The 24,888-nt window shown below is 47.2% G+C and overlaps 1 protein-coding gene across 6 annotated transcripts in view; it reads right to left on the bottom strand.

Moving 5' to 3' along the window:
• NUP214 (nucleoporin 214) overlaps window positions 1-24,888 on the bottom strand; it is a 91,502-nt gene that overhangs the window by 47,747 nt on the left and 18,867 nt on the right. For 4 of the 6 annotated variants that reach the window (XR_013226056.1, XM_077306868.1, XM_077306870.1 and 1 more), the window contains exons 12-21: window positions 22,540-22,990; window positions 22,119-22,279; window positions 17,947-18,038; window positions 14,843-14,932; window positions 12,002-12,151; window positions 10,366-10,524; window positions 6,034-6,137; window positions 3,073-3,255; window positions 1,829-1,914; window positions 559-642 (exon numbers count right to left, since the gene is read on the bottom strand). Coding sequence is in view for 4 of the 6 variants with exons in the window: in XM_077306868.1 (XP_077162983.1) it covers window positions 559-642; window positions 1,829-1,914; window positions 3,073-3,255; window positions 6,034-6,137; window positions 10,366-10,524; window positions 12,002-12,151; window positions 14,843-14,932; window positions 17,947-18,038; window positions 22,119-22,279; window positions 22,540-22,990 (1,560 nt within the window). In the remaining 2 variants the exon portion in view is untranslated. The remainder of the gene's footprint in view (window positions 1-558; window positions 643-1,828; window positions 1,915-3,072; window positions 3,256-6,033; window positions 6,138-10,365; window positions 10,525-12,001; window positions 12,152-14,842; window positions 14,933-17,946; window positions 18,039-22,118; window positions 22,280-22,539; window positions 22,991-24,888) is intronic. The other 2 variants (XR_013226057.1, XM_077306869.1) reach the window with 1 other exon arrangement.

Raw genomic sequence — 24,888 nt, 5'->3', positions numbered from 1 at the left:
AAAAGTGTATACGGAATCCAGTCAGTGAAGATCAGACCTAGCTAGGGTCAGTATGAACAGCTAGATTCGAGTCCAATTGCACCTTTAAGACCAATGAGAGTTTCAGGGCACAGGCTTCCAAGAGCTAAAGCTCCCTGCACCAGACTCTCAAAAGTTTCCTTTCCCTCCACAATCTTAGTGGTCTCTAAAATGCTCCTGGACTCTAATTCTTCCCACCTGAAACTACCTAGATATGAGCAGACAAACCAAAAGCCACAGTCTACAGAGGAACAACAGCCTATTGCATCTACATGGTCTCCAGGGCAACAGTTCCCTTTTTCCGTTTGCAAGAAACTTTCAGAATTTGTGGCAGAAATAACATGGTTGCACTTTTTGGTCTTGCTGCCGAAGGCCAACATGGCTCCTCTGCCGGGATCCAAGACTAGAGGATGCTGTCCTTCACCCAGTTCAGAACTGACTTCTGCATTTCATTCACTGCAATAATGCAGGCCAGAGCCTCTTGTGAACAGACAAGCTTTTGCCGAGCCCTTAAGAATTATTTGATAGACATTGGTATACCTGGGGCTGTTGACCTGATGGGTGGCATCTTCCGTTTGGATAGGAAATTCCGTAGCTGAGATTGCTTCACCAGGGATAGTTTTGCTGGAAAAGAGGGGGACAAATGATTGGTAAAGAGTCATTGGTTTGTACAGCATTACACCTCTGCAGCACCAGACGACGTTTCTGTTATTCAATCTCAACAATCCCACGTCCTTAAAGATATGGAAGCAGCAAAGCACGGATTGGCAGTGCAGAGTAACTGCACCGGAAACAAAGATCAACCAGCCAGCAAATGAGCTGCAGTTGTAACTTTGTGTTTTGAAGACCCACACTACTCGCTGAATCTTCCTGGCTCAGCTCAGACACGTCACACTGCAGCTTGGAAAACAGAAATGATTTTCTCTTTTCCCCCCAGACTTACCTGCAGGCTCTCTAATTCACCTCTTAGTTTTCACTGACAATGAAATGGCAAACAGTGATCATGTCATCCTCCATGCCATGGTTAGAGGTGGATTTGTCAACAATGGTTTACATGTCAAGCAGTAGGTACAGTTGATCAAGCTGGTTAGCAAAAACCAGAAGTGGAGCAGAGAAGGCGCACGGGGGGGGGGGGTGCATGTGCATGTACAGCTATTCCTGATTGCCAAAACACCATTTTTTGACTTCTCCCAAAACACTAGAACTTGATGGCATTCCATGTAGCTGGATAGGCAGTAGGTTCAAGGTGGACAAAAGGAAATATTATTTTACACAAAGAGTGACTGAAATGCAAAAATTGATGCTAGAAAGGAGATTAGATAAATTCATGGAGGATAAGCCTGTCAATGGCTCCTAGCCATGGTTGAGGGGAAACTCCAGAGCCAAGAGGCAACATCAGGGGAAAGCCTTGGCCTCTATGCCCTGGTTGGCCGCTGTGTGAGATGGGATGCTGGACTAGATGGATCCCTGGTCTGATCTGAGGCCTCGGCCTCTCTGCCCTTTTGCTGGCCCTCCAGAGGAGCTGGTTGGCCGCTGTGTGAGGCAATATGCTGGACTAGATGGACCACTGGTCTAAACCAGCAGGGCTCTTGTGTTATCAGGGGACCACGAGGGTCTTATCAGGGGACTAGATAGACCACTGGTCTAATTTCTCAGGGTTCTTTGTTTGCTCTTACATTCTCAGGAGGTACAGAGTGGTTGTAGCTGGTTACCAAGATGAGTTCTAGGGAACCCTTGGTCTATGGGGGTGTTAGCCAGCAAAGAAAAGCACCATTCCCCCACCTCCCTCCTACCATAACAGCTAACTTACCGGGTGCTTTGGACAGATTCTTGGGGGAAGATTTCATGGTAAATTTCATCAAGGCGTTACCCAAGCTCTCAAGTTCGCTGTCGAGGCTGAGTCAGTAAGGAAAGGAGCAGCAGAGGGAAGAAGTTAAGAAACTATGTCATTGTCACAGAGAACATACAGCGTTCATTCCTAACGACGGTGTTTAAAGAAACAATTACAACCTTCTCATTGATAATATAGTTATTGGAAATGGGGTTTAGTTCCATATTGAGACCATGGTCTGATCTCTCTCTGTGTATTAAGAAATGCTGTTTGCCATGTAACCTTTTACTTAAAATAGAAAACGGGAAATGGTTTATAGAAGGGCCTTTCTGATATGCTAAAATTCTAGGTCCCTGTAAATTGATAGGATAGGAACTTTACATCCTTGATAGGAACTTTACATCCTTGGTAGGACAATGTCTGATAGCTTGGTACCAGCAGGTGCCAGGAATTTAGAATTGTTTAGAGGTGTTAGTTGCAATTTGCATTTTCCTTTGAAGTTAAGAACTGTTCTGTGTGAACTGATTAATATATTGTTGGGGGGGGGGGAATTTGTCTCTATATAGCGTTCTTTGAAACCTAAGGCTTTTGTCTAAAGCAGGGATTCCCAAGCAGGGACCCACCAGATCTCTGAAGTGGCATGAGATGAGGCAGGGGTAGTCAAACTGCGGCCCTCCAAGATGTCCATGGACTACAATTCCCAGGAGCCCCTGCCAGCGAATGCTGGCAGGGGCTCCTGGGAATTGTAGTCCATGGACATCTGGAGGGCCATAGTTTGACTACCCCTGAGATGAGGGGTCTGGGCTGTCTTCTCAGTTCCTGCTCTTCTTTCCGGCCTACATGAGGCAGGGCCTTCATAGGAATAGTAAAGGCAGTGGGAAGGAGCAAAAGGAAGGCTCAGGATGTGGGCAGTGATGTCACTTCCAGGGGCATGGTAGGGAGCATGGCCAGCTGACATCACTTCCAGGTTTCCACAAAGTCTAAAGCTTTATTTCAGAGGCGCCTACATGGTCCAAAGGTTGAGAAAGGCTGATCTAAAGCATCGCGGGGCTTTCCTGTGATGATGTGTTACTGTAAGTTCTTTCCTGGAATAAACTGCAGCGTGTTTTTGCCTAGAGCTCTGAGTCTGCCTATTTGGGGGAAATTTCCCACGGTACGTGATGGTGTCAGCAAGGGAACAACGCAAACCAATGATTTCCACAGTGTTATCCAGCAACACGTACCCCTGGACGCTGCTATGGGTGGAGGAGTCAGGCGAGAGGTCCCATGGAGAGGTCTGCTTGTACATGTGAAGCTGCTGCAGGCTGTCCACGAGGTTCGTCAGCCGTTTCCTCTGCTGATTAATTATCTCTCGATTATTAGTGAGGGTGTTGAACAAAGTCTCTCTCTCGGGCACCATTAAGCGTCTATTAAAAAAAATAAGTCACGGGGGAAAGGAGAAAAAATCGTCTGTTGCAGGACAGATTTCAAGAGAGAGGGAGGCAGAGGAAGAAACAAGGAAAGGTGCTGGGGACAGCAGGTGGGTAGGAGGAAGTCAGTAGGTTTTGCTTATGCATAATCCTGAAAAGAACCATGCAAGGCAGATCAATGAAATCACTATATCTAACAGCAGACCCACTGACCAGCTGCAGACAACAACGTTGTATATTGGGGTCGTCCACAGATAAGGCAGAGATCCTGATATACTTGGGAGTCTCCCTAGGTCTGATAAAAAGTATGACTCCACAAATGATGCTTCCCTGCCCAAAAATAAACCCCTCAATCTGTGGTTTGAGAAGGATGGAGAAAGCTTCAGAAGAAACAGAATTCTTTTAGCTGCAAACAAAGGGGGGCAATATTGGGAAGGGGCTCAATCAGCCTCCTTTAAAAGGCAAAGGTATCCCCTGTGCAAGCACTGAGTCATGTCTGACCCTTGGGGTGACGCCCTCCAGCTTTTTCTTGGCGGACTCAATACAGGGTGGTTTGCCAGTGCCTTCTCCAGTCATTACCGTTTACCCCCCAGCAAGCTGGGTACTCATTTTACCGACCTCGGAAGGATGGAAGGCTGAGTCAACCTTGAGCCAGCTGCTGGGATCGAACTCCCAGCCTCATGGGCAGAGCTTTCAGACTGCATGTCTGCTGCCTTACCACTCTGTACCACAAGAGGCTCTCAGCCTCCTTTAGGTCCTGAGAATTTAGGGTAGAGAGGGCCAAACTGTGGCTCTCTAGATGTCCATGATCTACAATTATCATGAGCCCCTACCAGCCATGCCAGCAGGGGCTCATGGTAATTGTTGTCCATGGACAACTGGGGAGCCACAGTTTGGCCAGCCCGGTTTAGGGAGAGATATTTCAGAGGACTGGCTGTCCTCAATGCCCCAAAGTGATTCCTCAGAGAGTTAAAATGGGGCAGTCAAAATATGCTCAGGGTCCCCAGCCCCAAAGAGATAAAACTGGCCTGGACCAGCTAATCTTTAGTCACGAAGCAATTATGCTTGTGCTGTAGTAGCAGCTGCTCTCAAAGCATTTTTTTATAAATCTGAAGAGTCAGTCAAATCTCCAGTGGCCAACCAGAAGTCTTGCTGAGCAAAATTCTCACCTGGCCCCATCCACCTTCTAAAGAGACTTGGTGGGCACCAGGAAAGGTGTTGGCAGGTGCCACAGCATCCACAGCTAAACAGAACCTGAGCTAAACAGAGTCCCCATTTATGCAGGCAGCATAGCTTCCTAGCAAGGTACTAGTCATAGGTTCCACTGTCTTCCTTGTGAGTGTGAACTCAGAAGTTGAGCTGTACAATAAAATATTATAAAAAACAGTAATTACTTATTGTGGTGCACAATTTAAAAACAGAATAAAAACTATACAGAACTAACTGCACATAAGACCAAATGCGTTTCGACCCTACTGGGTCTTCTTCAGTGGTCAGAATTATAACAATACGCTCTATATAATATACAAAGTCTGAACTAAATTATAAAGTGTAGCTGAGTGGGATCTGCAGATTATGGCTCCAACCAATATGTAATTTTTTTTGACTTTTTGGAGACCGCCTCCTATGGCATCTGCCTAGGCTCACCATTCTTCGCTATCACATAATTCTGTGCTGAGAGTGTATCTCGTGTGCGTTAGGAGAAAAAGGCTGCTGCTGGAAGGAAGGAAGTCCTATGGAACATCAGGCTGATCCGACAAGGGGATCAACAGATGGAGAGAACTAGTCGCAAATCAAACTGACAATCCATGCAATTCAGCATGGCCTATTCCACGGGTAGTCAAACTGCGGCCCTCCAGATGTCCGTGGACTACAATTCCCAGGAGCCCCCTGCCAGCGTTTGCTGGCAGGGGGCTCCTGGGAATTGTAGTCCATGGACATCTGGAGGGCCGCAGTTTGACTACCCCTGGTCTATTCTGTCCGCCAGGAGTCTCTAGGCTTCAGGCAGAGAAAGGTGTCTTCTCCACTTGAGATCCTTTTTAAAATGGAGCTGCCAGGGTCTCTGAAAGGGATATTTTGGTTACACCTATTCTCCAAAACACATCCCCAAGTGCTATCTGAAGAAGAGAACTGTTTTTTATTAACTGCTTTTCACTACACGAGGAATTCCCAAAGCAGCATACAAATACCTTCCCAGACATGTGTCCACAGTGTTCCCTTCTTCACCCCACAGCAGACACCCTCGGAAGTAAGTGGGGCTGCGCTCTAGGAGAGCTACTCTGCTGAGAAAGCTGTAAAAGAACTAGCCCAAGTTCACCCAGTTGGCTGCATGTGAAAGAATGGGGAATCAAACCAAATTCTATAGATTAGACTCAACTCTCAACTCTCCCACCGCCATGGTGGAGGTTGTAGCAACGACCCAAGGGGGGGGGGTCGTAGGGTTGTGTGCATGCTGGCGATCATGGAAGGCCAAGGCAGCCAACACCGCAGCGGGGTGGCACTGGTGCCCCTCCCCTCCGTGCCACTTTGGTCTTCCAAGATCGGCAGCACATGCGCAACCCTACGACCCCCTTTGGGTCGCTGCCGCCACCACCAGTAATTCTTTGGGTTGCCGAGGCCGCCGCCACCCCCCCGAAAGGGTAGATCTACCCCCCTGGGGGTCAGGACCCCCAGGTTGAGAACTGCTGCACTACACCATACTGGCTCTAATCCAGTTTATTTCAGTTCACACAGGAGGGTGTAATTCAGTTTAGAATGGCGCTACAGATGACTCACCTTTGCTTTTTCTGCTGTTCCAAATGCCGGTCCCATTCCAAATCCAGGACATCGTTCACATCCTGAACGGCAAACTTCACGTACTGATGCAAGCGTCGGATTTCCTGCCCCAGAAAGGAATCAAAAAGTCACCCTTCCGACCCATTCAGGCTTTCCATAATTCACTTCAAACGTATTGGTTCAGAACAGAAACTTGGGGGTTCTTTTGGGGAGAGGCTCCCGCAGCAATGCTGCAAATGTGGTGCATCTATGTCAACCCCCCTTAACCCTGACCACAAAATAGACAAAAAGGCCATTAAAAAAACTTTAATGGCCATATCAGTTCCACATAATATATTTCTGGTAAGGGCTTAGACATGTCTCATGGCTTAAGTGCCACTCAGTGCTTAACACCCACCCAGGGCGGCTGTCCCACCCTAGTGCCTCCTCCTCCAACCGGCTTGCCTGTCTGCTCAGCGGCCAGCCAATCGCCTTCCATCTCCCACCCTGACTACCCCCTCCTCTTTCCTCTTCCCTCTGAGGCTTGGAGGCCAAAGATCCCCGCTGCGTGAGAGTTGCCCCTGCCAGTGAGTTCCCTAACAGCTGCCTGCAGCCTTTCCAGTTCCTGAGGGGAGGAGGAGGCCATCCACAGAATTCTTCCACCCCACCCCACCCACACCACACACCCCAATCTAGCGCCCATTGTATTCCTGAATGCAATGGGCTTAGCCCCTAGTAAGCTATAATTGAGCATCTGAATAGCATCCAAATGAGCAGATTTCGATTCGGATAAGGCTGATTCGAACCATTTAAAGTGCAGAGATGGGCTGTTTGGCTTAGATAGTCAAAAAGTACCTGAATCAGCACTGATTTGGGTACTTTTTGGCTTATCCAAATTGTCCATCCCTAGTCCGCTTAGACACAATGGCCATCTAGATGGCCCAAAGGCTCACAAGAAAAGGCACAGCTGTTGTGCCCCCCTGCATCTGGTAACCAGAAGTTCATAACCCCTGAGTACGGAGATTCCATTTGTCCGTAATAGAATCATAGAATAATAAGAGTTGGAAGGGACCTCCTGGGTCATCTAGTCCAACCTCCTGCACTATGCAGGACACTCACAACCCTATCGTTCACCCACTGTAACCAGCCACCTCCTTGAACCTTCACAGAATCAGCCTCTCTGTCAGATGGCTATCCAGCCTCTGTTTAAAAATTTCCAAAGATGGAGAACCCACCACCTCCCGAGGAAGCCTGTTCCAATAAGAAACTGCTCTAACTGTCAGGAACTTCTTCCGGATGTTGAGATGGAATTTCTTTTGAATTAATTTCATCCCATTGGTTCTGGTCTGTCCCTCTGGGGCAAGAGAGAACAATTCTGCTCCATCCTCCATATGGCACCCTTTTAAATACTTGAAGATGATTATCAGATCCTCCTCTCCACGCTAACTAGACCAAGCTCCCCCAACCTTTCCTCATACGTCTTGGTCTCCAAACCCCTCACCATCTTTGTTGCCCTCCTCTGGGCACGCTCCAGGTTGTCTACATCCATCTTCAAAAGTGAAAAAAATTAGCCAGCTAGCACTCCAAAAGCCGCACACCAGCACAGAAGAACTCAGCTTTATTTATGAGCAAGTCCCGCATTATCTTTGTGCATCCAATTTGGACTCCTCCGGGCAAGACAGGTCAATTACATAAGAGCGCCAAGGCTCAAGCTAGTATTTCACACTTGAGCGTGACAGGGTGAGAAAGAACTGGTTTAACTTGAGACCTGCCCCCTGTCCCATGTTTCCTCATCGCGGCCACAAACATCTTTTGATACGTGGACCTGCCGCTGCTGCCCAGCACTTATGAGCCCATTCGGTTTCAAACCTCGCCATCCGTGAAATTGACTGCAGTAGCGCAACTCATTATAAATCACGGCACTGAATTTGGGGGGAGGGGGAATGCTTGCAAAGCAATCTCCGAATGAACAACTTCTTTCAGAAACTTAACAAGATTTTAAACTGACGCTTCCTAAAAGATCTTTGTCCTCCCTCCATTCGCGAAAATAACATTAATAGAAAAATCATGTGAGCAGATGGAATTGGCTGACAATGGACATGGGGAGCATCCTCTTGGCCCCTGGATGGACCAGCTGCTGTGGGATGGGACTGGTGGTGTTATTCACAGCAGGAGACAGACAAGCAACTCTTCCGCCAGGCATATGGTTGAGGCTGGGCTGAGGTCTCGGAGTTACCATCTGCGGATCCCCTAGGATTAGTGAGATCGGGACCCTCGCTCGTAATGAAAAGAGCTCCTGACTGCAGCTGGACAGGGGAGGGGAGATGGGGAGTTAACTCCGATGAATAGCCATCTTTTAATGCATTGGAAATGTTATGGGTTGGGTTGTTTTCTTTTATTGTGAACCACAGTGAGTCTGAGTGCGTATATAAATTAAAATAAATTAAAATATAAATAAATAAATAAACTAGTAACAGCCTCCATTTCCAAAGGCATCTCCTCACTGTGCTCTTTTAGGGAACGTGTCTAGGTCCATTAAAATCAGGGCTGGGAGGGCCCTACCAGACCCCAGTGAACACATTCTCCAACCCCCATAAATATTTGGGTTCGACTTAGCTGTTCATTTCAACTGACACAAAGTCTACCACACTAGTATTTTGCCCTCCTCTCAAGACAGTGTGTATGGAGCTACCCTGTTTTGACAACAGATACCGCGAGGCAGCCTAAGCTGGCCCCAGAGCCCCAAGCTTGACAGCTAAGTGGGGATTTCAATGAGTAGCCGTGTTGGTCTGAAGTAGCACAATAAAATCAGAATCCAGTAGCACCTTTAAGACCAACAAAGATTTATTCAGGGCGTGAGCTTTCGAGTGCTTGCACTCGAAAGCTCATGCCTTGAATAAATCTTTGTTGGTCTTAAAGGTGCTACTGGACTCTGATTTTATTAGGGATTTCAAGTGAGATCTCCTTGGCTGAAGTCCCTGGCTGTATCTGCTACACCAGATGACCTATCGAAGAGACTATGTTTGGTGGAATCGTATCCCACAGCCTTGGGCTTAAACTGGTGCCCTGCAATGCCAAATGCTGAGGAACACCCACAGTAGTGGTAGCAACAGATGCTTTGGACACTCTTTATTTTAGCCCATGCACAAGCAAGGTGCTTAAAGGGAGACCCTCACCCTGGCCTCAGCCAGTGTTCCCAAGACAGGCAGAGAGGGAGAGAAAAGGATCACACCCACACCTACCTCACTCAGGACCTCTGGGTGGGTATTGTTGCTGTGGTCTGCAGGTGGGGCTTGCATCTCTGAATGCACCTCTCCACATGCAACATTAAACGTGCCTGCCTGGGACCACCCCCAGGGAAGAGGAGGACTCAGCCTCAGCTGCTTATGCAAGATGGAATTCAGCAAGACATGTCTCCTCCCTGGCCACACAAGGGAAGCTGCTGACTGGACCAACAGAGCCTGAACTTGGTCAAGCTACAGCACAGTACAGGTTGGGTTCTGCACGGCAAAGCTCCCCTTCCAGGGATCTGCTGCTGATTGATTTCTAGGGCTCTACTGTCAGCTCTCCCTTAGCACAGCCGTATGGGCTTCCTTGGGACAGACAGAACTGGGGAAAATATTCTGCCCCAAGCCTTCAGGTTCAGGGTGGGCAGAAGGAAATACTACTTTCCACAGAGAGCGATTAAAATGTAGAACTTGCTGCTATTTGATGTAATGACTGCCACAGGAGGAAATGGCTCTAGAAGAGGATTAGATAAGATCAGTCTACCAATGGCTACTAGCCATGGTGGCTGAGGGGGAATGCCACATTCAGAAGCACTAAGCCTCTGAATCCCACAAGCAAGAGGCAACATCAGAAGAAGGTCTCGGCCTCTGTGCCCTGTTGTGAGCCCTTCAGAGGAACTGGCTGGCTTCTGTGTGAGACAGAAGGCTGGACTAGATGGACCACTGCTCTGATTCAGCAGGAATCTTCTGATGTTCTCATAGAAGCCTTTTTCTCTATGCCCTGTTGTTGGCCCTAAACAGGACTGACCGTGCTTTGCTTCTGAACTCTGACAAGCTTGGGCAAGCTGCAATTGTTAAAGAAACCTCTTAGCAAAATACTGTATTCCTGCCCCTTCATAGGCGCAAATTATTATGAACACGCCCCATTACCCTACTGGCAATTTAGGCCATTCCTGTCAGTTCAGACAGGAGTAGCTCTGCAAGGTCTCAAAGAACAGCTTCTCCTCGATTTTGTCCCTTCGGGTTCCTTTAAACAGACTGAACTTGGGACTTCTGCATACCAAGCAGGTGCTCTGTTGCATTCTCAAAATCTTGGTCCCTGAAGTCTGGCTTGGTGCGTTCATACCTGAAGCTGAGCTTCACTCTTTGGATCTAGTGGCTTCTTGTACAGCAGATGCAAATAATTGGAGTTGTGGGTACGCTCATCTTTCTCTCTTGCTTCCTCCAGACCTGCAAACCCCTCCAGGAGGCTTGTCTTCAGGAGGCTGATGTCTCCATGAAGGGACTACATGAAAAAGGGAAGAAGACCACCCACCAGACAATGAATATCTGTACAATCCAGATGGGGCTTTCCACTGAAAACGTGAAGCTGCCAAATATTAACAAACCATCGCTAGTGTGCAATGACAGGAAGATGCAACAGACTTTCTCAACTTTTTTACCACTGAGAAACCCCTGAAACAATCTTCAGGCTTTGAGAAACCTCAGAAGTGATACAATCGCACAGAATATGGTTGGGAAGCTCAGCTGTGTACACACCCTGATGGTACCCCACCAATCAACTCCCACCAATTCAGGAAACCTTCCAGGGCCGTCATATATGGTAAAATATTCCTCTGCCTTTCTGATGGAAACCAGCTTCAAATTGTGGGTCCCCGAAAGGATGGCCCTTCCCGGAATGACGGCAGACCCTCTGGCAGCTGCAGTCCCAAGCTAGCTAAAACCCATTCAGGCATAAACAGTCCACAGGGATTTCCACTTTTGAGAGGCTGAGATCATTAGTTAGTGAATTTATCATGCACCTCATCTTGCCTTTATTAACCATAAATTATCTCTGCTACTTTAAACACAGATGGGAGTTTCAAGTGGGTAGCTGTGTTGGTCTGAAGTAGCACAACAAAAATAAATAAACCCTCTGTCAAAGGGTTAATGGACACAAGTCTGACATCAAAAATCACAGGACCTCAAAGTTGCTATTGTATTGCAAAGGAACTTCAAGAACAGACTAGAAAGGGCGATTGCAGAAATGCAAGTTATTACAACATTCAAAACAGTGGCATACCCTGGACTCAACAAGGACATAGTTTTTTTTTATCTCACTATGCATGCTAACCTCATTCAACTCTTATATCCACGTTTCCTACAATCCCCTCTTCTTTTTAATTTATTTTATTTGGGACCATGTGACGGTAATGCAATGTTAGTAATATGTAATGTAATTTCGAATCTAACTCTCTGGTGTCAGGACAAAATAACTTGCCAGCACAGCTTGTCACTTGCAGGGATTCTTCCATGCTTGAGTCGAGATGGAGGGGGCAAGCAACTAGTCTCTTTTAATTATTTCTTTTCACAACTGGGAAAATCTGCCATTAATTACTAAAATGGACAGTTTTATTTCTCTAATATTTTTGTGAACTATAAACTGAACTCAAAAGGACTGATTGGCTGTTTTAGCAAAGAGTTATCATATGGCATTATATGGCTTAATTTGGATATTATGACACCGTTTACTAATTTGCCACAATTTGCTTTTGCCTTATATCTCCACAGTTATGATGGTTGTTCATTTACTCTGGGGAAGAGTGCTTGCACTCCAAAGCTCACACCTTGAATAAATCTTTGTTGGTCTTAAAGGTGCTACTGGACTCTGGAGAGCGGCACCAGAACAACAATGACCTTCCATGTGAGCTGCTGTTGGCCCTAAAAGTCAACTGGGTTGCTGCTTGACTGGAGACTGGCTCTCACCCAAAAACTCTTCTTACCTCAGTGGTCTCCTTGATCTCCAGGATGAAGGTGTGGAGGTCGTTGGAGTCCGTCTTCAGCATCTTCTTCTCCTCATCCGAGCCCACCTGGAAAGAGGCTTTGGCTGTCCTGCTCTTCAGTTCTTCCATCTCCTTCTGGAAATGTGCTATCTGGGCAGGAGGCAAACCATGTTTATTGACACTGAAAGGGCGACCAGTCCACTAGAGTACAGAAACATCTCTGCACAATGGACGACGTGTCAGAATGCTTCTAAATAAAGACAAGCGCGGCAGTCAGTTTCCTGGCACTTTTGACAGCTGAGAGACACCTTTCACCTGAAGTGAAAGCAGAGGTACAAGGGACTTATGCCACAGGAAAAAAAATAAAGGAAGAGCTACCATATTTAGAAGAAGACGAAGAAGAGTTGGTTCTTATATGCCGCTTTTCCCTACCCGAAGGAGGCTCAAAGCGGCTTACAGTCGCCTTCCCATTCCTCTCCTCACAACAGACACCCTGTGGGGTGGGTGAGGCTGAGAGAGCGCTGATATCACTGTTCAGTCAGAACAGCTTTATCAGTGCCATGGCGAGCCCAAGGTCACTCAGCTGGCTGCATGTGGGGGAGGGCAGAATCGAACCCGGCATGCCAGATTAGAAGTCCACACTCCTAACCACTACACCAAACTGGCTCTCTTAACATTTTAAATCCCACCTACTATCAGCCGCACGCTTCCAATACAGCTCACTAAAAGAAACTTGTGTTAATGCTCTGATCCTCGGCATTTATAAGCCCATGAGCACCTTTGGACACGGGGTTGTGGCCGCAGCTGCATCAGGTGGCCTGGCTGCCTACACAGAGGGCACCCCCAGAAGGGTAATTTTAAAAATACAATGGGGGTGGGAGGAGAGAGGATTAAACCAGTATTTTTGTGGCAGCTGCTGCTGAAGGAACACTTTAACTCACACTGCCAATCAAATCTCTAGTGACCAACCAGGAGCCCTGCTGGGCAAGAGCCTATATGGCCCAACCCACTTACTAAAATGCTTGGTTCAGTATTGTCTACTGAGAGTGACAGAGGCTCTCCGTGGTCTCAGAAGTCTTTCCCATCACCTACTACTTGATCCCTTTAAATGGAGATGGCAGGGATTGAACCTGGGACCTTCTGCGTGCCAAACAGATGCTCTACCACTGAGCCAAAGCACTGAGCCACTGAGCCACAGTGCTCACAGGCACAATGTTTGGCACCCCTGCACTTAAATATAAAAACTATATTGAAGCAATAATATCATTTTATGCTGAAAAATCCCTTTTGAAAAAAAAAATCAACCAAAAGCCTGTGTGAATTAAAAGGACTTCATCTAGTGCCTCAGGTTATTCAAGTGAACCTCTACGAGGGAATTCCAAAAATGGGGTGCCACCAGTGAGAAGGTCCTGCACCTGACAGCCACCCAACTTCACTTCTGAAGATTGAGGTACATAAAGGAAGGCTTTGGTGCAAGCTCTTAACTGAAAGGGGGAAGAGATGATCCTTTAAGAACCCTGGTCTCAAACTATAAAAAGTACTTTGTTATCCACCTTTTTGGAAAGCTTGACCCCAATATGTTTCTGTATGTTTTCTTAGCCCAGAGCTGGGATATATGCAGAGATGATATATGCAACCTCTTCTAATTCTACTGCATCTTCTGCACTGCAGTAAATCACACACTGCAGAACATCAAAAGAAGAGTTGTTTCTTATATGCCGCTTTTCTCTACCTGAAGGTGTCTCAAAGCAGCTTACAGACACCCTGTGGGGTAGGTGAGGCTGAGAGAGTCCTGATATCACTGCTCAGTCAGAACAGTTTTATCAATGCCATGGCAAGCCCAAGGTCACCCAGTTGGCTGCATGTGGGGGAGTGCCGAATCGAACCCGGCTTGCCAGATTAGAAATCCACACTCATAACCACTACACCAAGTTGGCTCCCACCCACCAGCAAGCTAGAATCAAAAGAAAATTCACCAGGATTTAGATCACTTAGATGGGCAATTAACAAGCCTCAGCTCTTTGATAGAATTTTGAGCTGCCTCTATTATCTCCCCCCCTTCCCAACCAATGCTGTTGATTTAGTTTGTACCTTCCCTTGGATGTTTTGAAGTGTATATTTAGTTTAATATCAATTGTGCTTTGCTTTGAGGACTGGAGTGGAGGATATTCTGAAGCCTTGCACAATTAAAGGAAAGATTGGAGCAGGAAAACAATGAGAGGCAGTGGGCCACCTCCTCAGTGGGAGGGCAAAGGTTGGGCTGACAGAAGCCATTAACTAACATTCACTATTTTTTGAAGCACACAAGTTTGTGCACAAGGTGCTAATCCAGATACATACAGGAGTTCCCTCCTAAGGCACTGTCTTTGTTTGGATACACTTGGGACAACTGCCAGTATTTTATTATTTTGCCTGCTTCGTGTCAAAGAGAGGAAGTCATCATGCTCCTCCTTATGCATTTCATCCCTCTAGAAAATTATTTTAAACCTGCTGAAGGCCTAATACTAAGACATCTTTTGGAGGACAAGCACAAGGGAATCCCATATACGGTTGCACAACTGGGCAAATGCAAAGCTCTTTTAATAATGATGCCAGTTTACAATAACTATTATATCTTAATTTTATCATTTGTTTGATCGTCGATATTAATAATCGATGCCACAAGGTTGTAATCCTGATCTGTACTCGTGGTATTTTACTGGTTTGCTGGAATTCTCTGGTCAATGGACCGTAAAATAAATTGACAATGACCCAGGAGTTCCAAAAAGGACGAGGAGGAGGAATTTCCCCGGCCCAAAGCTGGCGAGCAAACACTGACCCCCCCCCCCCCCGAAACCTCACCTCTTCCCTGATCCCTGCTATGACCGGATCCGACTCCTTCCACTGATGAACTTGCTTCTCCGTCCCGATACTGCTAGATGTTGAGCGGCCCTGCAATGCATAATGCACAAATACAGGAGAAACTCCCTCCGAGTAGTAACAGTAACAACTCCTTGGCATTGTCAAAGCATGGCATGCACATTTTGTTGTAGTTCTTATAACTACAGCCCTGTAAGATAAACTAGTATGATTATCCCCACATTGCAAGGGGAGGAAAGAGGGACCTAGGGCCAAGCTGCATGTCAACATTTTTTTCACGGAACGTAACAGGTAGTGTACTCATATGAGTGAAACTGGGGCCATCTCAGATGGCAACTCAGCCTTTGCTTACAATAACTGGTCAGGTATATTGGACCACAGAGGGTCTCAAGGCAGCCACTGACTGGCACAGATGGTAAAAATGAGAGGTTGAAATGAGCAGAAGTGTCCATTGTGTACAATGTAGAAAAGTGTTTTGCAAATCAGTGGAGAAATCTCACAATGTGGTATACTTGTTAATTGGATACAGCTGGAAATTATTCTCCAGTAAAGTGAGGTGAGGTTTTTAAGTTTGGCAGCCTGATTTGCTGCCAGGATTCTATTGAAGCTTCCCTCTTTTTCTTTTTAACTATTCTTTTATACTGTTAGAATCATAGAATCATAGAGTTGGAAGGGGCCATACAGGCCATCTAGTCCAACCCCCTGCTCAACACAGGATCAGCCCTAAGCATCCTAAACCATCCAAGAAAAGTGTGCATCCAACCTTTGCTTGAAGACTGCCAGTGAGGGGGAGCTCACCACCTCCTTAGGCAGCCTATTCCACTGCTGAACTACTCTGACTGTGAAAATTATTTCCTGATATCTAGCCTATATCGTTGCACTTGAAGTTTAAACCCATTACTGCGTGTCCTTTCCTCTGCAGCCAACAGAAACAGCATCCTGCCCTCCTCCAAGTGTCAACCTTTCAAATACTTAAAGAGGGCTATCATGTCCCCTCTCAACCTCCTTTTCTCCAGGCTGAACATTCCCAAGCCTCTCAACCTATCTTTATAGGGCTTGGTCCCTTGGCCCCAGATCATCTTCGTCGCTCTCCTCTGTACCCTTATCTACGTCCTTCTTGAAGTGAGGCCTCCAGAACTGCACACAGTACTCCAGGTGTGGTCTGACCAGTGCCGTATACAATGGGACTATGACATCTTGTGATTTTGATGTGATGCCCCTGTTGATACAGCCCAAAATGGCATTCGCCTTTTTAAGATGTAAAGATCTGAAGGGATCACCTCAAGATTCAGCTGTTTATATGATATTAATTTAGCTGTTAACTGATTCTGCATTCTTGGTCAAACCAAGAATGAGGATGGTGAGAAGTAAACTGGGTTACTTTTGGGGTTTTTTTTACCATCTATGGATTATCAGCAAGCGAAGGCTTTTGTCAAACAACGAATCTTAGACAAAGAAAGGCAGTGTGACCTAAACAGGCATCTAAATGGCAGGGACACTCTAAACAGGGTTGTTCCAACGCTGTTCCAATTTAGAGAATCTTGATTACCTAAGAGCTTTCTCCCTCAAAAGACATGATGCCTTACCCTCCGGTGCATTAGAGGGTTAATATCAAAGGTTGCCATGGGAGGATCCTTTGTGTCAGGGCAGAGTTGGAAACCCTGAGACTGCACTGCATGTAATTTTTGAATGTCAATTGGATAAACCAATTTCTTATAGATCCTATATGTTCAGAAATACCCAGGAAAGATAGAATGTTCTATCCACCCTGTTTCCCCCAAAATAAGACCTACTCCGAAAGTAAGACCTAGCGGTACTTTTTCATGCACCGCTAGTATAAGCCCTCCCCCGAAAATAAGACCTACCTCTAATTGGTCCTTAGAGCCAAGGCTGGTCTTAGGGGTGTTCTTGGAGGGGTGTTCACGGTTATACAGGGTGCCAGTTCAGCTGACATTCAAATCTACAGCACACATGTACACTGTGCCGCTGTGCCACTCATCTCCCCACCAGCAGAGATACACACTGCAGAGCCCTGCCTCTGCTTACTCAGCCTCTGTCACTGCCATCTACAATCCCAGATTCCCCCAGCTTGGCAGAAGCTGTGCCCTGAACGTATGGTACGATTTAACAGGGCTCCGGGGGGGGGACGGGGACTGGAAGAAATGTAACATTTTTTTTGGATGTCAATAAATATAAGACCTACCCGAAAATAAGCCCTAGTTCATTTTTTTAAACTTAAAATTAATATAAGACACTGTCTTATTTTGGGGGAAACACAGCAGTTAGAATGCTAGATAGGAATCCAGAAATCACATTCAAAGCGGCTAAGTTTGGCTGCTTGGCAATGAAGCTTTGGAAGGAATGGCTAACACACTTCTGCTGCCCGTACCTCAGTCGTAATATATTTTACATGTTCTAATGCAGGGGTAGTCAAACTGCGGCCCTCCAGATGTCCATGGACTACAATTCCCAGGAGCCCCTGCCAGCGAATGCTGGCAGGGGCTCCTGGGAATTGTAGTCCATGGACATCTGGCGGGCCGCAGTTTGACTACCCCTGTTCTAATGAATGGGGTTTCACCGATTTAGGTGACATTTTATGCTGCATCTCATAATTTGTACGGTATGGGCGGATTCTCACATTCTATGTGCAACTGACAGCAACCCATGCATGAGCACAGATCGTCAGCAAGGGAGTACCACCTGGGCCTGTGAAATTCCTTGATTCCAGATTGTTATCCCAGATCTGATGACCCAAATGAGTCACGGCAAACTCTGGATGTGTTGAACAAACCATGATCTCCCCAAATCAACTCATTTACATCCTGCCTTTCCCAATGGTCAGGCCGGCTTGGAGTTGCTGTGACCCGCCTCGAGCCTGTCAGGAGAGGCGGGAAATAAATCTAAAAATAAAAATAATAATAATAATGGGGAGGAACCTTGGAGCCACCCAGACAGGCTCTGCCTGGGTAGACAACACGCCTCTGATTCCGGTCCACGAATTCCAACTAATACAGCTTTCGCCCCAGCATCACAACTGAGGAGAGAAGCTGCAGCCGCAGAAGACAGACGGCCGAAGAGCTCCTTACCTGCGAAGAGCTGGTCTTTGATGGAGATGGAGAAATCTTGGCTGATTTCTGGAGCCCGGGAATGGCTGAAGCTCCCTGAGCAGGACGTGCTGCTGGTTTGAAAGAGAAACAGTCACACTGTACGGACGCTTGGAGGTTCTCGAGTGAGAAAAGCTTCAGGGACATGCAGCTGCCACATTGTAGGCAGTCACCCTAACGTACAAAGCCTCACGGACTATTACAACGGAACAAGGTTAGAGTCCGGTGGCACCTTTAAGCCGCATGAAGTTTTATTCAAGGTATAAGCTTTGGTGTGCGAGCACACTGAGAGCCAGTTTGGTGTAGTGGTTAGGAGTGCAGACTTCTAATCTGGCATGCCAGGTTCGATTCTGCTCTCCCCCAAATGCAACCAAGCTGGGTGACCCTGGGCTTGCCATGGCACTGATAAAACTGTTCTGACTGAGCAGTGATATCAGCGCTCTCTCAGCCTCACCCACCCCACAGGGTGCCTGTTGCGGGGAGTGGAAGGGAAAGCAATTGGAAGCCACTTTGAGCCTCCGTCGGGTAGGGAAAAGCGGCATATAAGAACCAACTCTTCTTCTTTTTCTTCAGACAGACTGTATCTGAGGAAGTGTGGTCCTTGAACACCAAAGTTTATACCTTGAATAAAACGTTGTAAGGCTTAAAGGCGGCACTGGCCTCAGACTTTGTCCTGCTGCTTCAGACCAAGACAGCAACCCACCAGAATACTAATACAACTGTTGGAGGAGAAATTTACCAGGAGGCGCGGGAGGTATTTCTTGTTTGGAAGCTGAAGGCCCAAGGTCCGAGAGATCTCATTTCCCCCATCATGCTGACCCCCACCCCAACAACTAGCAGGCAGTTATTTTTACTACGAAAATCTGAAGCAGGGGTAGTCAAACTGCGGCCCTCCAGATGTCCATGGACTACAATTCCCATGAGCCCCTGCCAGTGAACGCGTTCACTGGCAGGGGCTCATGGGAATTGTAGTCCATGGACATCTAGAGGGCCACAGTTTGACTACCCCTGCCTGAGGCTTTAGTCCACATGGAAGTCTGAGACCAGGGACAGCCAACAGTTCACAGCCACTGATGAGACCTTATCCTCCATGATTCCATTGAATCCCGTTTTAAACCCATCCAAGCAGGTGGCCATAAACGAATAACCCACGGCATGAAGAAGGATTTCCTGTTCTCTGCCATCAATCTACCGCTTATCAAGTTTACTGGGTGGTCACATGTTTTAGCGTTAAAGAGCAGGAAGAAAATGCCCTCTTTGTTTCCTTTCTGTGCGTGACGCTTGTTTTAAGTTTGTCCGACTCAACGGGTGAACGTCGGCTGCCTTACCACCCTGCGCCACAAGAGGCTAGAACCATTATAAAAAGGTAAAGGTAAAGGAATCCCTTGTGCAAGCACCAGGTCATGTCTGAGCCTTGGGGTGACGCCCTCGAGCGTTTTCATGGCAGACTCAATACGGGGTGGTTTGCCAGTGCCTTCCCCAGTCATTACCGTTTACCCCCCAGCAAGCCAGGTACTCATTTTACCGACCTCGGAAGTATGAATGGCTGAGTCAACCTTGAGCTGGCTGCTGGGATCGAACTCCCAGCCTCATGGGCAGAGCTTCAGACAGCATGTCTGCTGCCTTACCACTCTGCGCCACAAGAGGCTCTTCAGAACCATTATAATAACATGTAAAAATTGAAAATAAACAAATCTCAACTTTGAAGTTTAGCTACACACATCCTAATGCCAGCTGACAAACATTGCCACCCCCCCCCCAATCAATACAGGGTTCTGGCTATCCATTAAAAAGTTTTATTCGAGGTATAATCTTTGGTCTGTCTGAAGAAGTGTGCTCGCACTTCAGGAGACCTTGCACACCTAGTTAAAAAGGATAAAAATGTGACTCGAATCCCTTCATAAAATGGACAATACAATAAAACATGCAAGACAGATTCAATACAATTCAATTCACATGGACAAATTCTATTTTCATAGGGAACGTTATTGAATCTCCGAGTTAGCAAGGCAGAGGGCAGAACATTTAACCTCAATAGCTCTTCTCCATTGTGGATTAATTGATAAAAATATGGGGCTGTAGACTCCAGTCTAGGTCGAATTCCTATACTAAGTGGGGAGCATGTTTTATCAGCTACACTAGTTAATTCTTGTAATTCAATAGCCAGAATTTTGCACTTGATTTTCCTATAAGCAGACCTGGATGATCCCAAATATAATGTGTTTAAAGTTATTCCAATGCATCTGATTTTATGTTCAACTATTTCTATCCTATTATATAGATTGGTTTTCTGTGAGCATTAAATGAGTAAGGCTCACTGTTTCCAAACTAAAAAGCAAGTGAAGCCAAAATTTAATGGTTATCAACCAGGCTTTATTAGCCAAAAGTATCTGGTTAAGTTCCAGTCATAGCACTGCATATGGTACACAGTTTGGAACAGCTAAAATCTTTCGCAGAAAACTGGATTGCACATCTTCAAGTGGGAGATATGACAAAAAAAATGTATGCAGCCTTTCTGGATTTGAAGGGAGCATTTGATTCTACCCCTAGAGATTATGGGATAAACTGGCTCTGATGAAGATTGATGGGAGACTGTTATACTTATTAAGGAAGTTACATTCCCAAACCAGCTGTCAGGTTAGATACACCCGGCTTGGAAATCTGACACCTAAAATTACAACCAATAAAGTATAAAGCAAGGCTATGTTTTGGCTCCTTTCCTTTTCAATCTTTTTTTTTAATCATCTTGTTCCTATTCTGTCTGGCATTGCTGGGCATTGCCCAAAACTTGGGCAATTACATCTCCCTGCTCTTCTGTAAGCAGATGACGATGTGCTACTCTCTTGCTCATGCACTGGCTTGAAATGCTTGCTTTATGGATGCTTAGAGTATTGGAAAGTAAACAAACTGCTACTGAATTATGAAACATCTAAGCTATTCGTTTTTTCCAAGGGTTGGAAACCTCAAACTTGGAATATAGGGAGTAACATGCTGGAGCAAGTTAAACATTTTAAGCATCTTGGTCTTCGTTTCCTGTATTATTTATCTTGGGCTACACATAGGAAGAGCCTCTTGTGGTGCAGAGAGCCTCTTGTGGCGCAGAGTGGTAAGGCAGCAGACATGCAGTCTGAAAGCTTTGCCCATGAGGTTGGGAGTTCGATCCCAGCAGCCGGCTCAAGGTTGACTCAGCCTTCCATCCTTCTGAGGTCGGTAAAATGAGTACCCAGCTTGCTGGGGGGTAAACGGTAATGACTGGGGAAGGCACTGGCAAACCACCCCGTATTGAGTCTGCCATGAAAACGCTAGAGGGCGTCACCCCAAGGGTCAGACATGACCCGGTGCTTGCACAGGGGATACCTTTACCTTTACACATAGGAAATATGCTATAAATACTGCAAAAAATAGTGCTCAGGCAGGAGTCCGGCTTTTCTACACAAAAGGAGATCAATATATGCCCGCAGCACTAAGGGTTTTTGATGCCAAGTCCTGCCCCCAGCTGCTATATGGAATCCCGATACGGATCAATGCACTCAATCAAGATCTTAAAGGTGTGCAACATCTCTGGTCTTGAAAACCGTACAACAGACTTCCTCAACTTTTTTACCATTGCAAAACCCCTGAAGCATTCTTCAGGTTTTGAGAAGCCCCAGAAATGGTCGGAGCATGCAGAATATGGTTGGGAAGCACAGCTGTGGTCACACCCACCCAGAGCCCCTCCCCTTCCCACTCACAGCCCAAAGGAGTCTCAAAGTGTCTCACAATCGCCTTCCCTCCCTCTCCCCACAACAGGCACCCTGTGAGCCAGGTGGGGCTGAAAGAGCTCTGACAGGGCTTGCTTGGTCAGAACAGCTCTAACAGGACTGTGACTAGCACAAGGTCACCCAGCTGGCTGCATGTGGAGTAGGAGCGGGGAACCAACCCCAGCTCTCCAGATTAGAGGGTGCCATTCTTAACCAGTACCCTAGGCCAGGGGTAATCAACCTGTGGTCCTCCAGATGTTCATGGACTACAATTCCCATGAGCCCCTACCAGCAAACACTGGCAGGGGCTCATGGGAATTGTAGTCCATGAACATCTGGAGGACCACAGGTTGACTACCCCTGGCCTAGGCTATCTCTCCAGAATAGAGAAAGAGATAAAGAGATGGGCTGTACCTGCTGAAGATGCAGGGGTCGAAGCCTTGACTGAGGCGGCAGGCGCAGCAGAGAGGGGAGTGGACTGGGTGACAGGCCCCACAAGTTTCGGGGTGAAGGAGAACATGGGGAAGCCTTGGCTGCTGCCAGTGGAGGGTGTGGCAGATTCCACAGCTGTGAACCTGGAATGGGGAGAACCCAAACAAGACACATCACAAAATACTGCCTGCACATTCTTTTCTTGCAATCCTTACAACCCCACAGGGTAGGTCAACACTGGCCTTGCATGGAGGACAACGAAAGGATAGCATGTCCAAGACTGCCTTGTGAGTTCAAGAAAAGGGAAATTTGCACTGGGGGCATCCTGATCACAAGCTCAGCCCGTTGGCTGTGGCACTGCGCGGAGCAGACTCCGGGCAAAGTCGGTCTGAAGGAAACTTACTTCTCAGCAAGGTTGATCTTGACGGAGGAAGCTGCAGAGGGAAAACTTTGCTTTGGCCCGGCAGGGGAGGCGGAGAGCGGGGACCCGGCTGAGCCGTCTGCGCCAGGTTTGAAAGACATGGAGCCGAAAGAGAAAGAGCCGGAAGAGGCTGGAGCCACGCTGGCTGGAGGGGGTGGGTTTGAGGTTGCTTTGGTGGGGGAGGCAGACGAGAAGGAGAACCCGGCTGCTCCGCTCAGGCTGGGGCAAGAGGCAGGCTTGGAGGCCTCCGGCAGGAAGGAATACGGCAGGGTGGCAGCAGGAGTTGGTTTTACAGACGAGGATGCAAAAGAGGAAGCGGGCATCCCACTGCCCGCGACTGAAGGCACAGCTGGGGTGAGGACAACTGCACCCGCTGGGGAGGTTTCGGCCTTCGCAGGGGTAAAAGGAGTCGTCGTTGAAGGAGTTGTACTTCCTGGAAGAGAGAGAAAAGGCTGGTTTTAAATGTTAATATTGTTATGAACTACCCCAAGCCCACTTGCGGGGAGGGTGCAACCAAGAAATCAAATAATAATCAATAAATGGATTTGCGACATCCAACTCAGACGCTTTTCAAATGCTGTTACAAATGCAGAGCTTCAAGGATATGGCTGGCTAGGAATGTAAAGTAATCTAACACATACAGGGGGGGGGCGGGGGGAGGTTTTGAGATCACAGGCTGGACTTCTGCCTGCCTGAAGGCCAAGCGCTGATTGAAACTGCAGTTTCCCAAGACGACCTGATTTCATTGAGCTTGGAATTGCCAGCAGAGGGGTCTCCTGTTTCCCCCACTGATTATGGCAGGGATGGTATCGGCCTACGCGAAGCATTGCACCAATACAGCAGCCCGCCAGTCATGAGAGGAAGTCGAACATGCACCAAATGAAGCTCTCCCCATAGCGGACAGGAGGGATAATGATGCTGGCAGAAAATCAAAAAAGCTTTGCAGTAAAGCCTTTGCTATGGGCAATTCAGAATTGCTATGCAGACAGCCACTGAGAACCAAGAGGCAGACCTTTAACTGTGATTTCAGTTACACTATTGCTGTGCACGCTGCTTGGGGCTGCCCCTGAAGAAAGCTCTTGTGGAAGGCTATGGCTGTACTGACACTACAGTGATTACACTGGCTGCCAGATGGCTTCCTGTCCATGGACATCTGGAGGAGCACAGGTTGACTACCCCTGCTCTAAAGAGCTACCTGCCTTGGGACTGTGGTCTCTGTCTTCTCCCATAGATTCCTGCCCGGGACTTAAGAACACAGAGAGAGGCTCTCCTGATGGTCCTACCAATCAAACAAGTTCCTCTGGTGGGCATACGAGAAAGGGCTTTTTTGGTGGCAGCCCAAGGGAGGTGTCCCTGGACTCGCTCATTTCTGATTGTCAGGAAGCAGCTGAAAAGTTTTATGTAGGACTGCATTTAAGAGCCAGCTTGGTGTAGTGGTTAAGAGTGGCAGCCTCTAATCTGGGGAGCAGGGTTTGATTCCCCACTATTCCACATGCACCCAGATGGATGACCTTGGTCTAGTCACAGTCCTGTTAGCTCTTCTCACAGATCAGTTCTCTAAGAGCTCTCTCAGCTCCACCTACCTCACAGGGTGTCTGTTGTGGGGAGAGGAAGGGAAGGCAATTGTAAGCCACTTTGAGACTCCTTCAGCTAGTGAAAAGCAAGGGGTACAAAAACCAACTCCTCTTCTTCTAACTAATTTGGTTTTATGTATTGGCAGTTCTGAATGGGATTTTAAATCATGGTCTTATGTGTTTTGTAAATGATTTTTCAATTTTAGATGATGTTGACTCATCCTAAGCCTTGAGTACAGGGCATGCCCACGAGAAATTAGACAGATAGAGACGGCAAGCTTGCAGCCCAGGAAGCTTCTTACTGTGTGTGGGGGGGGGGGAGAGAACCAGGGCCGCGCATGCGCACATGCGCCATGCGCGCCCGAAATCGCGTAGAATGCACGGGCGGGCAGTTGCCCTGCCAGTCCCCAGCCTCAAAAAGGTTGGGGATCACTGATTTTAAAAACTAAACTGTTTGACTGTTTTCTGCTGCTAAGCTGTGTATTTACAAGTATGCAATGCACACAGTACGTGATGGAGGGATTTCTCTAGTTCCGTCTGCTGCACTGGTCCTTTCCTTGGGCCCCCAAGCGTGGCCAGTATCAAGAAAGCCCAAGCTCAGAAGTATGGCAGACTACTCAGAGGCACACTGCTCCTGAGCAAGCAAGCTTCACAGTCATTGCAGCAAATCCCCCAAAGTAACTGAGCCTAATGCAGAACTATTTCCTGCTAGTAAAAAGTTCCCCTCCCAAGAACTGAGAAGGAAGCCGAAACAGAT

This window comes from Paroedura picta, chromosome 12, assembly GCF_049243985.1.
Source record: "Paroedura picta isolate Pp20150507F chromosome 12, Ppicta_v3.0, whole genome shotgun sequence".
In the NCBI taxonomy this organism is placed as follows: Eukaryota; Metazoa; Chordata; class Lepidosauria; order Squamata; family Gekkonidae; genus Paroedura; species Paroedura picta.
The sequence above is the reverse complement of the archived record's forward strand: the minus strand, read 5'-3'. Positions and strand labels throughout refer to the sequence as shown.